The 14,856-nt window shown below is 36.4% G+C and overlaps 1 protein-coding gene across 5 annotated transcripts in view; it reads left to right on the top strand.

Moving 5' to 3' along the window:
* arrb1 (arrestin, beta 1) overlaps positions 1–14,856 on the top strand; it is a 56,350-nt gene that overhangs the window by 30,992 nt on the left and 10,502 nt on the right. For all 5 annotated transcript variants that reach the window (XM_051862571.1, XM_051862569.1, XM_051862570.1 and 2 more), the window contains 11 exons: positions 3,509–3,539; positions 4,158–4,218; positions 4,726–4,770; positions 6,067–6,263; positions 6,404–6,463; positions 6,586–6,653; positions 8,602–8,737; positions 10,225–10,309; positions 10,410–10,482; positions 10,574–10,711; positions 10,797–10,880. In XM_051862571.1, the coding sequence (XP_051718531.1) occupies positions 3,509–3,539; positions 4,158–4,218; positions 4,726–4,770; positions 6,067–6,263; positions 6,404–6,463; positions 6,586–6,653; positions 8,602–8,737; positions 10,225–10,309; positions 10,410–10,482; positions 10,574–10,711; positions 10,797–10,880 (978 nt within the window). The remainder of the gene's footprint in view (positions 1–3,508; positions 3,540–4,157; positions 4,219–4,725; positions 4,771–6,066; positions 6,264–6,403; positions 6,464–6,585; positions 6,654–8,601; positions 8,738–10,224; positions 10,310–10,409; positions 10,483–10,573; positions 10,712–10,796; positions 10,881–14,856) is intronic.

The raw sequence follows: 14,856 nt of genomic DNA, 5'->3' as shown, positions 1-14,856 counted from the left end.
AGAAGCTTTTGCACCTCACCTGCCTAACTTTAGCCTTAGCTGCAAGGTCTGCTAGAGCAAAAGCTGTTTAGCTAGCAAAGGTTTTAGAAATAATATCTATGACACTGTACTGGGTACTGTATCCCACAATACAATGTGCTTGATTAGAACTTCCATTTCTAATATCACAAATGAATGGGAGTAATATCAGCTGCATTTTTAAATCTACTTCTTGATTATTTGATCATACCAACGTGATCTCATGAGAAAACGTGTGTATTTTTACTTAAATTGTGGTTCTACCACACGTACATTTACTTATGTTTTCATACACACAAAAACGTACAACATTGATGTATTTATAGCACTAAAACGTAAAAATACTTATGTATTAACAGCAAAAAAACGTAAATCATGTAACGTAAAGTGTGAATGTATATGAATTCCCATGTATTAATATTAAAATCATGGCTTTAATGATTTAACGATGTTTTTAGTCTAATTTCTTGAAAGCAGTTTACTCATCTACTTAATATGAAATAACATTTCTGTTCGTGACTTGTGCTGTGGATTGACATTTGAAATGAGTGCGCGCCTTCAGGGAGAGAAGCCGGATTTATCATATTTTCATGGACTAATAAGTTAAATTCTGCTCTGTACCCTATAAAAAACTATTACCGCCAGAAAGGACTGTGACTGGAACTCATCATCATTTGAACTACTTTTGGTACCACTTTTGAAAATTTCGCAAAAAAATAAATTATTGTGACTACGCTTGTTTGTCTGTTATTCTTTTATTTATAACAGTAGGTAGTTTAAAGAAATGGTTATGGGTAGGTTTAGGGGTAACTGTTAGGTGTAGGATTAGTGGCTCAAAATATCGTTTTAATGTTATATTTTTACTAAAATTGTCATTTTCCTACACATTTCTGTTCTTTATGTTTTATTCTTTTAACATTCTGTATAAAATGGGTAGGTTTAGGTTCGGGATGGGGTTTAGGGCTCTTAAATTTATCTACAAAACGATAAAATGGAAATTATACATATATCTTTATGACATGAAAGATTCGTAAATATTCGTAAGTATTTTTACGTTTTAGTGCCATAATTACGTCAATATTGTACGCTTTAGCACCTTTCTAAACGTACAAAAATGTACGTTTTGTGTCTTTGAAAGTTACGTATTAATACCTACGTATTAACAATGAGACCAGGCTGATCATACTGCCAAGTTTGTTCACCCAAAAATGAAAATGTACTTACCCTCATGTAGTTCCAAAACCAACAGGACTTTTGCTCATCTTCAAAACACAAATGAAGATATTTTTAATGAAACCTCAGAGATTTTTGACCCTACACTGAAAGTCCATTCCTCCAAAATTTTGACGCTTCCAAAAGTTCATTAATGCATCAAGCGATTTAATCCAAGTCTTCTGAAGACAGACAATTGCTTTATATGATGAACAAAAATAATGTTGGCTGTTATTCACATATAAACATTAATCAATGTAAATAATGCTTGACACATGAGAACTAATGAGGTTTGTTCTTGCGTGTCACGCAAACACGTTTGAGCTTCCGCAAAAACCAGTGAGATTTATTCTCACGCATCAAGCAAGTACGGTGCGACATGAGGGGAAGTAATTGATGACGGAATTTTAATTTTTGGGGAACTACTGTCACGTAGCTGTGGCTGAAGTGAAGTGCATGACAAAAAGGATTCCAACAAAACAGTCCTTTTAATAAATCCAAAAAAGAATACAGGAGATCATAGGAGAATATTCCAAACAACCACTTAACATTGACGATACTGGACAAGGAACAAAATGAAACACAGGGTTTAAATACAAGGAGCAAACAAAGGGAACTAATCAAGACCAGCTGAACAGAATGACTAATTAATGAGTAACCTAGGTAACATACTAGGAAATCAGGCAGGCAAGCAGAACATAACCAACAGAAACTCAACAAAACAGAATGTGATCGTGATAACTACTTAAAAACTAACAATAATTATGTTGAAACAAAATTAGATTAAAAATGCAAATTAACTATTTTATTTTCTAAGTTTTATTTACACCTCTCACTAAATTGAGATCATGTAACAATGCAGCATACTATTGTTTAAAATGTTTATCGATAACAAAAAGGCAGTATACAGCGCAGGAAATATTGCAGTATACTTTGCAGTATGCACTAAGCAGTATGCTACTGTAGTATTCTATTCTGAGCATAGCCAGTGTACATTTGACTTTGGGTTAGTCAGTTATTATCCATTTCACAAATGTCAAAAAATGTAAATTGGTTTCTTCTGTTGTTGTTTACAAAGGATGGCACCCTGAGTCTTTGTCCAGAAAGAAAACGGCTCATTTCGTTTAGGCTATAACAGATAAAACGCCTCAGCGTTCCTTTAAAAATTTAGGCCATCACATCAGCACAGCCTGATTTACGGCTTCATTTATTGTTGTTTGCTGTAGGGTGCTGTCCATGAAAGTAATGGCTGAACTGTGTGTGAGGATCTAATAGATTTGGTATTATTTCAGTGTTACTAAGGCACTCAATCTTTCTACAAAGAAAAAATATTAAATTAGGATAAAGATAAGTCTTGTAAAATAAACAGTACTTCTATCCTGTGCCTTGAGTAAGAAACACTGCTAAGAGTTTCTTTGCAAATAATGCAGCTAAGGTGGCCTTTTTACATTTTATGGCATCAGAAATTTGAGTAATTTTTTTTTTTTTTGTATTGCACTTTTCACAATACACATAGTACATATCACTTTACATTTATCATATATATAGTTTACATTTTGTGACAAGCAGTTGAGATTTGCTAGATTATGCCATACGTGAGTATGCAAATAAAGTTTGATATACGTGAATTTCTTATACTTTATACTTTATATACAGAGCTGTACGATAAAATAGTTTACATTTTGCAAAGGTATAAACAGTCAAGGAGTTGGGATTTGTTACACTAAATATCACTTTATGCGAGTATTCTTTATGTATGCAGAAAAGTTGGAAATTGTCACAATCTGTGGTGTTTTTTGTTTCATTTTCAAGGACTCTAAATTTGTTTATTGTCAGTTACTGTGTTTCCATTCTGTTTACACTTGTTGCCATGGTTATTCATTGTATTACTGATTATCACATACCTGTTCCTTATTTGTTCATTAGTTCTCTGTGTATATAGCACCCTCAGTTTCTAGTTCATGGTCTAGTGTTGTTTGTGTTTCATGCACACTGTTATGTTGCTTTCACTTCATTGTTAGATAATGTTCTTTTTTTTTTTGTTTAATAAAGACTACGCTTATTATTATAGATCCGTTTTGTCTCACCTCGTCTTCATCCTCAGCCAATCTGTGACAGATATACTTATATTCATTTTTTATACAGTATATGCAGAGCTGTGCTATAATATAGTTTAAATTTTTCAAAGATATAATCATGGCCGTGATTTGCTACAGTATATAGTATATGTCGTCTATCTGCATGCTATATCTTATATGTCACTCTTGTATTTCCACAGGGTGTTCAAGAAGGCAAGTCCGAATGGAAAGGTAATATTCCATTTATTTTGTCCCTCCTTAGTGTGTCAGTTGTTTTGAATCTGATACTTCATAGGTTTTCTGTCAGTGAATGCAGCATAGCCTGTTATGAAATGGTTATGACTGAATAACCACAAATATTGAGCAACAAAGTACCTCTTGTTGCAAAATTGGATTTGAAGCTTGTGACATGGTTAGCCAGACTGATGGGTCGCAATCGCTGTGCGGTTAGCATATAGCCTAGCCATGAGTCTATATGTATCATTAGCAGGGAGACCTGTGGTGTGCCACAACAGTCCTTGAGCAGGAAGCGGGCGTGGGGCGAATATGAAAGAGGGGCATGTGACTCAGTACCCAGCCTTCTGCAAAGCTGGGAAAGGCTTTTCCAAGGATCGGCACAACACAACTATTATATAAACATATGTTTTCTAATGGGACAAATTGGCCTTGATGAAAATGCACCTAAAGGACAAATTAGTGCTCATAACTTAATAAAAGCATTCATTTTGATAAGGTTAATGAAAGATAAATATAGTACTGTACATACACAATGGCACAAATAGGCATTTTAGCTCAGTTCAAATTGTTCTTTGAGTTGTGCTGATTGTACTTTGATGATTGCCTTTTTAGCTAACGGTGTACCTTGGTAAGAGGGATTTCGTTGACCATGTGGACCTTGTGGAGCCTGTCGGTAGGCAATAATAATCACAATCTTAAATTTTAGTTTAACTTTATGCTAGTGAACATGTTACATTGTAATTACATTGTAATTAATAAGTCATAAATGAGTATGTGTACCTAATTTGTAATTACAAAATTACGAACTGTTGAACTGTTTGCAAAAACACTTGACTCTTCCCTTACCCCTTAAATACCACCAAACCTGTCCCTAACCTTACCCGTATCTGACCTCAATAGCAGCAAAAGTATTTTGCAATACATGAACACGATAAGTACACTACCTAAAAACTTTTTTTTTATGTAAGTACATAGTAGTCAAAGACACCTATTATAAAGTGTGACCTTATGAGGTATTATCATGTGCATTATCTGCAAAATTATTCACCAAAGAAAACATTTTAATGTATCAACATTTAGTTGATGAATTGGATTAAAGTTAAAGTGATGAAGAAGAATGATTTCATAGATAAGCATGCAGCTGACATTTTACCTATAAAATATCTTTTTCCTATTGCAGATGGTGTGGTTTTAATTGATCCAGAGTACTTGAAAGAAAGAAAAGGTAAGGAGTCTTTTTTTTGTTTTTTTTTGTTTTTTTTTACTTTTGAAAGTGCCACGGTGTAGCAATATGTTATTTAACACAGAACAAAATTAATGTTTACATCACAGTTGTTCCTCTTAAACAAGATTAAAGTGGCTCTATTATGCTTTTTTAAAAAAAAATATATATATATATTACCTTTCATGTAGTATGTAATATTGCTGTTTGTGTATGTAAAAGGTCAGCAAAATTTCAAAGCTCAAAGTGCAGATAAATGGAGTTATTTTCTTCCAGATGAAAGAACCGATTCTGAACTGCCAGACATAAGTTGTCAGTAATTCCAGCCTTAGCCTACTTCCTGCTCAAACATATCGAACAAATGTGCATAATGCCAGCCTATGGTCTTCATTGGCTGCCCGCAAATGTCTACTTTGACCTACCCTCAAACACTGTAGGTGTAGCTGAGACTGGAAGAGTTTGGTTTGTGTTGTTGACATGTCGAAAAGACTATGTTCTCTGCAATGTCAAAGCAAATCCACTTTACATGCACTTCCAAAGGATGAGGACTCGCGCTGGAATTGATATGGTAAAACTGACGCCATAATTACTGTTCGTATCACTGTGTATCAAGTGCTGAGGAAGCCTCCGGAGCTGAAATGCAAATATGGTAATGGGCGTTTCATTTTTGACACGCGCTGTAAGCAGTAGACTAGTCACAACAGACTGGGCCATCTGACCAATCTGAGCAGAGGAGGCTCTTGGATAGGAGGAATTTAGAGAGGCCGAATCCTTTATAGGACTGTTTTAGACACTGTGAGAAAAGAGGTGATGCTACATTGTAGATTATGAGAAAAATAAAGTGTTTTTGACCTCGGATGCATAAAAACCTGTTGTAGGAGACCTCTAAAAAAGTTAGGAACCTTTTAAAATAGAATAATATGGGCATTTTAAAGGGAGAACAGGTAATTTGCAGAAATTCCCTATTTAACAGGTGTTTCACCCTGTTAATCACACATATGTCTTCTCTACAGTTTCAGAAGAGATTTTCAGAAGAGATTTCAGCATTACAAACCACACTCAGATACCAAAATCTGCAATCATAAATCAGAGATCTCAATATAAACTCAAACATCACTCATTACATTACATTCTGAGATGTGCAATCCACATCAATTTTATAGCTCTGTACACTTACTGTATGTCAATAATTGTTCCATTTGTTGCTGGTTTTATTTTATTAGGAACTGGAAGAGCAAAGTTGACTGTAAATCCATTAACTATACAGTTATTAAGCAGTTTTTTTTAATTCTCCCACAGTTTTTGTGACACTGACGTGTGCTTTCCGCTATGGACGGGAGGACTTGGATGTTCTTGGCTTGACATTTCGCAAAGACCTCTTTGTGGCCAACATCCAGGCATTTCCTCCTGTGCCTGAAGAGAAAAAGAGCTTGACACGTCTACAAGAGCGATTGATAAAGAAACTTGGAGAACATGCTTACCCCTTCACCTTCGAGGTGAAACTTCTTTCTCATTTTCTTAACATAATGGCAGCTATGTTATGCTGTTCAGAGATTATTGGATTCACTGTTGATTACATTTAGTCCCTTCATCACCATTTCAATCTCAAATTTAAACATCAAACCTTTTCTCACAGATTCCTCCGAACTTACCCTGTTCTGTAACGTTACAACCAGGGCCAGAAGATACAGGAAAGGTACATTTTCCCTCAAATAATGTTTTATGATGTGGGTTTTGATAGATATAAGTAAAAGGGCTTTGCAGATTTTCAGAGTTTCACACTCCAGAGTAACTTTTTATTTTTTCTTGTCTGCAAAGGCCTGCGGGGTTGACTTTGAAGTCAAAGCTTTCTGTGCAGAAAATGTTGAAGAAAAAATCCACAAAAGGTACAACCTTTCACAATGGCACCCAACTGAATAACAGACACAGAGCAACATTACTTATTATTATAGATTATTACAACCCGAATTCCGGAAAAGTTGGGACGTTTTTTAAATTTGAATAAAATGAAAATGAAAAGACTTTCAAATCACATGAGCCAATATTTTATTCACAATAGAACATAGATAACATGTTTAAACAGAGAAATTTATTACACTTTTATCCACTAAATGAGCTCATTTCAAATTTGATGCCTGCTACAGGTCTCAAAAAAGATGGCACGGGGGCAACAAATGGCTGAAAAAGCAAGACATTTTGAAAAGATTCAGCTGGGAGAACATCTAGCAACTAATTAAGTTAACTGATATCAGGTCTGTAACATGATTAGCTATAAAAGGGATGTCTTAGAGAGGCAGAGTCTCTCAGACGTAAAGATGGGCATAGGCATAAAAAGATGCATAAAAAGATTGTGGAAAACAATGTTCCTCAAAGTCAAATTGCAAAGGCTTTGCAAATCTCATCATCTACAGTGCATAACATCATCAAAAGATTCAGAGAAACTGGAGAAATCTCTGTGCGTAAGGGACAAGACCGAAGACCTTTATTGGATGCCCGTGGTCTTTGGGCCCTCAGACGACACTGCATCACTCATAGGCATGATCGTGTCAATGACATTACTAAATGGGCCCAGGAATACTTCCAGAAACCACTGTCGGTAAAAACAATTTGCCGTGCCATCTGCAGATGACAACTAAAGCTCTATCATGCAAAAAGGAAGCCATATGTGAACATGGTCCAGAAGTGCCGTTCTGTCCTGTGGGCCAAGGCTCATCTAAAATAGACTGTTTCAAAGTGGAAAAGTGTTCTATGGTCAGACGAGTCCAAATTTGACATTCTTGTTAGAAAATCACAGACGCCGTGTCCTCCGGGCTAAAGAGGAGGGAGACCTTCCAGCGTTTGATCAGCGTTCAGTTCAAAAGCCAACATCTCTGATGGTATGGGGGTGCATAAGTGCATACGGTATGGGCAGCTTGCATGTTTTGGAAGGCACTATGAATGCTGAAAGGTATATAAAGGTTTCCAGACAGCGTCTATTTCAGGGAAAGCCTTGTGTATTTCAGCAGGACAATGCAAAACCACATACTGCAGCTATTACAACAGAATGGCTTCATAGTAGAAGAGTCCGGGTGCTGAATTGGCCTGCCTGCAGTCCAGATCTTTCACCTATAGAGAACATTTGGCGCATCATTAAACGAAAAATACGTCAAAGACGACCATGAACTTTTCAGCAGCTGAAAACCTATATCGGGCAAGAATGGGACCAGATTCGAACACCAAAACTCCAGAAACTCATTACCTCGATGCCCAGATGTCTTCAAATTGTTTTGAAAAGAAGATGAGATGCTACACCATGGTAAACATGCCCCCGTCCCAACTATTTTGAGACCTGTAGCAGGCATCAAATTTGAAATGAGCTCATTTTGTGCATAAACTTGTAAAATTTCTCCGTTTAAACATTTGATATGTTTTCTATGTTCTATTGTGACTAAAATATTAGCTCATGTGATTTGAAAGTCTTTTAGTTTTCATTTTATTCAAATTTAAAAAACATCCCAACTTTTCCGGAATTCGGGTTGTATTATTAGTTTTATAAAGCAGTAACTATTACTCTAGCTCTCACTCATATATAGTCTCACACCATTTGTTCCATGAATATAAATGATACTTAAACAAGGCAGTTTGTTGAGGAGATGTGCTATTATGATCTAAATGAACAGACCGAAAAAAAAAAAAAAAAAAAAAAAAAAAAAAATCACATATAAAGACCAGAAAATCACAGAGATTTGTGAGTGGTTGCAATTGACCTGGAAACCACTCACAACATAGATTTTGTTAAAGTCAATAAATGTCACAAATTATGATATGTTTCTCCTATTACCGGCCCTTCCACAGAAATTCAGTGCGTCTTGTTATCAGAAAAGTGCAGTATGCTCCAGAGAAGCCGGGCCCACAGCCAATGGCTGAAACCACAAGGCAGTTTCTCATGTCAGACAAACCATTACACCTGGAGGCCTCACTTGACAAAGAGGTGGGTTTGTCTAGTTACTCAACTGGTCTGAATAAGATTAAATATATGACTAATGAGGAAAGGCAACATCAGTAGGATCCTGATATACTATTCTAAAAGTTATTCCAGTTACAATGAGTACATCTAGTGATGGAACCAGGGCATTACACCTGAAATGCTGGACTGCAATGTTATGCGTAGTAGGGGTATCTAATAATAATAATAATATTAATAATAATAATAGAAATTAAGCTTTTATCTTTTCTTCAAATTATTTTAATATGACCCTATGAAAATTAAGAAATTCATGCAGATATTATTGAAGCTTTAACCAAAAGATAACTATAAAACAAATTTAAAAATACATTTTGGCATGAATGTTTACTGCTACAATCAGTACTGCATTCACAGAATTCTTGCATAAAATTCATATTCTAATAAAATTCATTAGATTTATTAATGTTTTAGACCTGGGGTCTCAGCATGTCATTACAGATTTTTGACATACTATTAAATGTTATGCCTGCTCATCTGAAAAAGGTTTGGGGTCTCTCCCTGAACAGAACAGAAACAGAATCACAAATATTTAGGTCTAAACTTAAGATTTATGTATGAATTGCATAAAAAATTTCCATCCATTTGGATTACACAGTTTTAACATAGACAAAGTAATAAACTTAAAGGATTAGTTCACTTTAAAATGAAAATTACCCCAAGCTTTACTCACCCTCAAGACATCCTAGGTGTATATGACTTTCTTCTTTCTGATGAACACAATCGGAGTTATATTAATAAATATCCTGATGCATCCAAGCTTTTATAAAGTAAAATATCTAGCTTCCGCCAGACTGCTTTCCGTATTCAGCTTAGGAAGAAACTGTAATGCCTCTCGCAGTTCAAAACGCATACGTTACGTCCTACTCCTTCCGTATTCAACTTACGAAAAAAGACGTCAGTTACACTTTCTTCCTAAGTTAAATAGGGAAGGCGGTCTTGTGGAAGCTAGATATTTTACTTTATAACTTGTAATATATATATATATATATATATATATTTAAATATTAATATATTTTTCTTACACAAACACATTGCTTCGCTTCAGAAGGCCTTTATTAACCCTCCAGAGCCGTGTGGAGTACATTTATGATGGATGGATGCTCTTTCTTGAGCTTCATACTTGTTGCCCGTTCACTGCCATTATAAAGCTTTTATGTGTCAGGATATTTTTTAATATAACTCTGATTGTGTTCATCAAAAAACAAAAAGAAAGTCATATACACCTAGGATGGCTTGAGGGTGAGTAAAGCTTGGGGTTATTTTCATTTTAAAGTGAACTAATCCTTTAATGTGATGCATATGAGTGTAAATAAAAATGTATTAGACAATACACTCTTTCTTCAGAATCACATACTGTACAGAATAGGCCTACAGATATTTTTTGACTTATGCTGCTGTTAACTCTAGCTTTTGTTGTTTGCATGATGCTGTTTGTGCATAATGTCTTTCAGATTTACTATCATGGTGAACCAATCAGTGTCAACGTCCATGTCACAAACAACACAAACAAGACAGTAAAAAAAATAAAGATTTCAGGTCATTCAGTTATTTATAGTCAATGGACTTTGTATTTACATTAGTATGTATTTTAAAAAATCTAGGCAATAACACTTATTTCTATTACAAAACGTTGCAGTGCGTCAATATGCTGATATTTGCCTCTTCAACACTGCCCAGTACAAGTGTCCAGTGGCAACAGAGGAATCAGAGTATGTACACTGCAAACTAAACAATATGCTTCCGTATGAGAAAACACCTTGACATCTGTCTAATTATTCTCTGCTTTTTGCCATGTTCTAGTGATATAGTGGCTCCCAGTGCCACATTTTGTAAAGTATACACTCTTACCCCATTCCTCGCAAATAACCGAGAGAAACGCGGTTTGGCTCTGGATGGCAAACTCAAACATGAAGACACAAATTTAGCATCAAGTACATTGTAAGTGCAATCTCTTATTCTTCCATTTGAAACTGGATTGTGTTTCTTATTAATTCATCTCTCAATGGCATTGTTGTCTCAAAAGGTTAAGAGAGGGAGCCAATAAGGAAATTCTGGGCATCATTGTTTCCTATAAGGTGAAAGTGAAGCTGGTGGTGTCCCGTGGAGGGTAAGTTTACATTTTGCTCATCTTGTGTGGTGTGTGATGCTGGAATAAAGTTCAAACTTTAATGTCAAATTAATGTTAAACTCAAATGCCATAGCGCTTGCCAGGAATTTGTGCTACAGACAAAAAAGATACAGACTTGTTGAGGAAGGGTGTGCTATCACTTTTCTAAGCAACTTAAGATTTTTACCAGGTATTACATACATTTTGGAAATCCCATAAAATCCCATAGATGCGCATTGAATAAGGGACCACTCTTAAAAATAAAGGCTCTTTATTAGCATCGATGGTTCCATGAAGAACCATTCTTTATAGTGGAAAAGGGTTCTTTAGAATATAAAAATGTTCTTCACACTGGTTCTTTAAAGAACTGTTAAAGGTGGGGTTAGCCATATTTTAAAAACACTGTTTGGAAGTTATCGGGCCGACACCAACAATCAACTGAATGCCAATCAGCATTAGGGGGCGTATGACGGTCGAGGAGACAGAACAAGCAAGAGGGAGATTTGAAGAAAGACTGCAGAAAGAGAGATGAGACAATACAAAAGTGCTTAAAAGAATATCACTGGAATGAAGGTTTATCACTGGGCAAGCGCTTTAGGACTCGCGTATTAATATTAGAAAAGCTTTCCAGCGCTAGAGAGAGTTAAGCAGGAAGGCCTAAAAACAGATGCGGAGGCTGCTTTGATTCTGCTTCACATGTGAGTAACACTGGGTTTGAGTGTCATTGATTGTCTTGAGCTGCTGTGCTGTTGGCGACTAACAACAAACTCTTGTTTGTGTTTGCTCTTGTGTACTGTACGTTCATTTTTTGTGCTTCCTTGTCATTCGTTCATCATCTGTGCTTTATTTTTCGTGAAGCATTATTTTGTTGCACGTCATCTGTGATAAACAGACATCCACCTTTCGCATTGCGTGTGTGACAGTGGCCAGATAGTGAGAGTTTTGGAGGCGGAGCAATGAAGAGAGGGGTGGGTTTGTTTGGGTTGATTTCAAATATCAACAGTGTCCAACAGCGTTTTTGAAATATGGCAACACTTCAAAAACCCTCTTTTAGAACCTTTATTTTTAAGAGATGCTAGGGACCAGAATTTCAGAGAGACTTGCCTTTTTTGACATAGGTAAGTAAACAGCCACATAGCTATCACTCAAAAAATGCTAGAAACTGCATAGCAACATGCTAAAAACACCCATAACACCCTGACTGCATCCGAAATTGCATACTTCCCTACTATATAGTAGGCGAAAAACATGTATGTAACAAAAGAACTATGTCCGAAATCACAGTACTAATAAAATAGTAGGCAAAAAGTACCCAGATGACCTATTACTTCCGTCGAGATTCTGAAGTGTGCATATGATGGACACTTTACTATCCCATGAGGCCACGGGAAAGGATTTGTGAATGGCAATAAAGCGATGCAGCTGACGCTGGTAGGTCACATGATAATGACAGCATGGAAAATGTAGTGTGTCCGGATTACATTCTTGCTACACATATTCATACTACACGAGAATTAATCTAAATTCACAAATTCCCCAAATGTGAAAAAAAGGGAGAGGCATACTTACGATTTGAACAGAGAATAGGTTGAATTTTTTTTTATTTTATTTTTTTTTAGCAGTAATTACTTATTCAAAAGAAGTATCTACTCAAGAGAGTATGCAATTTCGGATGCAGCCCCGTCATTGCAACTGTGAGTTTAGCACAGACAAGGACGGTTCACAAAACAGTACTTTACTTTTTTTTAGAAAAAGTAAAAATCTTGTTACATTATTTGTGTTTGCTTGAAACAGGATTTTTATTTTAACCCTAGAGTGCATGACCATTAACCTGCACAAATGCATTAAGGGGGCCAAAATCACTTATATTGGTTCAGTGGTTTTCTTTCTAAAGGAAAGATATTTCTTTTCAGTTTAATGAAAGATTTTTATTGTACACAAATGTTTGTGTATGTTTTGACAATGTTCAATGCTCCTTCTCATGTACATATACAATAAAAAAAGTAATTCAATATAATTAATTATATGTGTCTTTATCACAAACTAAAAATTTAAGTAATCACTGAAGTGTGTGTGTATAGGGTTAGTGATACAAAAATGTTATTTTTCTGAACCCATGACCAACAAATACGTAAATGAAGCACAAAACATTACTTATTAGAAATGCATAGAATATCAAATAATTTAATTATTGAAAAACATACAAAAATGACACACTATCAGATCAGTTTGACACCCTTTATGCATTCTAGGGTTACATTAAAAGGACTTTGCTAAGCAGCCATAATGAGCCATTTGGTCAGGAATGTGACTGAGTCAATTAAGAAAGAATGCAATGACATAAGACATATATCATTTTTTGTTTTAAGTTTATTTAAAATATAGTTAACTATATAAATGAGAGTCAAATACACATTTTGAGTACACAGTTATACCTGGAAATAAATCATGTTCAAAGATATATGTGAACATCTCTTACCTGGCATTTGGTGTTTCTGCAATGGAGGGGAAAAAAAGAAGGAAAAAAAAAAAAAAAACTTTCCTGCTTCCAGTCAGTGATCTCAGTATCATATGCATGCAGTCCAGTGTGGACCAATATCTGGTCACTATGATTCTCAAATAAAAGAAGAAAAAAAAAAAACCCTCTGTGAGCATGCTGATAAACAGGATCATATCAGCTATTGTATTAACGTTAATATAATGTCCACTCTTAACAGAAAACATGATTTTTGTGATCTTGCACGTATTATTGCACATCATGTGAAGAAAATTTTGTATAGGCCTATTATATTTTAAATTACAGTACCAGTGAAAAGATTGGACGAATTACTATTTATAATGTTTTTGAAAGAAGTCTCATGCTAATCAAGCCTGCATTTATTTGATCAAAAAAAAAAAAAAACAGAAAAAAACAGCAATACTGTGAAATATTTTTACAATTTAAAATAATGGTTCCCTTTCGAAAGGGAACGAGACACTGCGTTTACTGCATATGGGGAACGTCACTCGTGAACCGGTGTCTGAAAGCAATGTATCAAATCTCGCCAATCCTATTGGCCGGCGACAGCCTATGACATCATCAAGACGCGGCCCGGAAGTATAAAGGAGCCGCCAGTGAAGCAGTCAGTATCTTTTCGTCTTTCGGGACTGTTTTGTCTGATCGCGATTACTTCGAATCCGGTAAGAATGTTTTATTATGTCTAACAAACATTTCAGAATGTGTGTTCACCCGTGTCCCAGGTGTTTGACACTCGGTGACACACACAATCTGTGTGTTTTTCTGTCTGGGAAAAGAACAAGCGCGGACAGTGCTTGAGTGCACTGTCTGTGTGAATTCTGAGTGTCTGCCTATTTAGATGTTCCGTTCTCGTTTGGCCCTCTTCTCGTGGGAAGAGGTGTCGGCATCTGTGCCTGTTGGTTATGGCCCCGCTCATGCTGAGGCAGAGCGGTGGCTGAAATCATGGGGTTTTCAGGTGGAAGCTGTTGGATGACAATGACGTCCGAGTGCTCTTCTAACTTCGAGCCCTCGAGAGCAGGAGATGGCTTGTGAAGAGAGAGCAGGTGAGCCTGCTGAAACCTCGAAGCCTCCCTGCCCTGCGTATGTGGAGCTGCTGGAAGTTATGGAACGCGCTTCTGGCAGACTGCAGCTGCCTTGGGAGCGTGTTAGGAGGGGGACCGCTCGTGCGGTTCTTTTTCTGGCCATAAACCAGCAGCCCCCGTGAGCCTTCCATGCCTTCCTGATCTACATGTTGAGATCGGAAGGGCATAGAAGAACCCATATTCGGCTCATATTCACCAACAATTTTGCTGATGTTGAGGGATTGAGCCAGCATGGGCATGTGTCGATGCCCCCTATTGACGAGATGTTTACGAACTACCTCGTCACTGGGCGGGTCCCGACGCTAAGAGCTCCGGTCCTGCCCTCTAAGCATTACATCTCGCTTGAATGGCAGGGCATACGCGGCAGCAGGTCAGG

Source organism: Ctenopharyngodon idella, chromosome 15, assembly GCF_019924925.1.
Source record: "Ctenopharyngodon idella isolate HZGC_01 chromosome 15, HZGC01, whole genome shotgun sequence".
NCBI lineage: Eukaryota > Metazoa > Chordata > Actinopteri > Cypriniformes > Xenocyprididae > Ctenopharyngodon > Ctenopharyngodon idella.
Note: the sequence above shows the minus strand (reverse complement) of the source record. Positions and strands in the feature narration are given on the sequence as shown.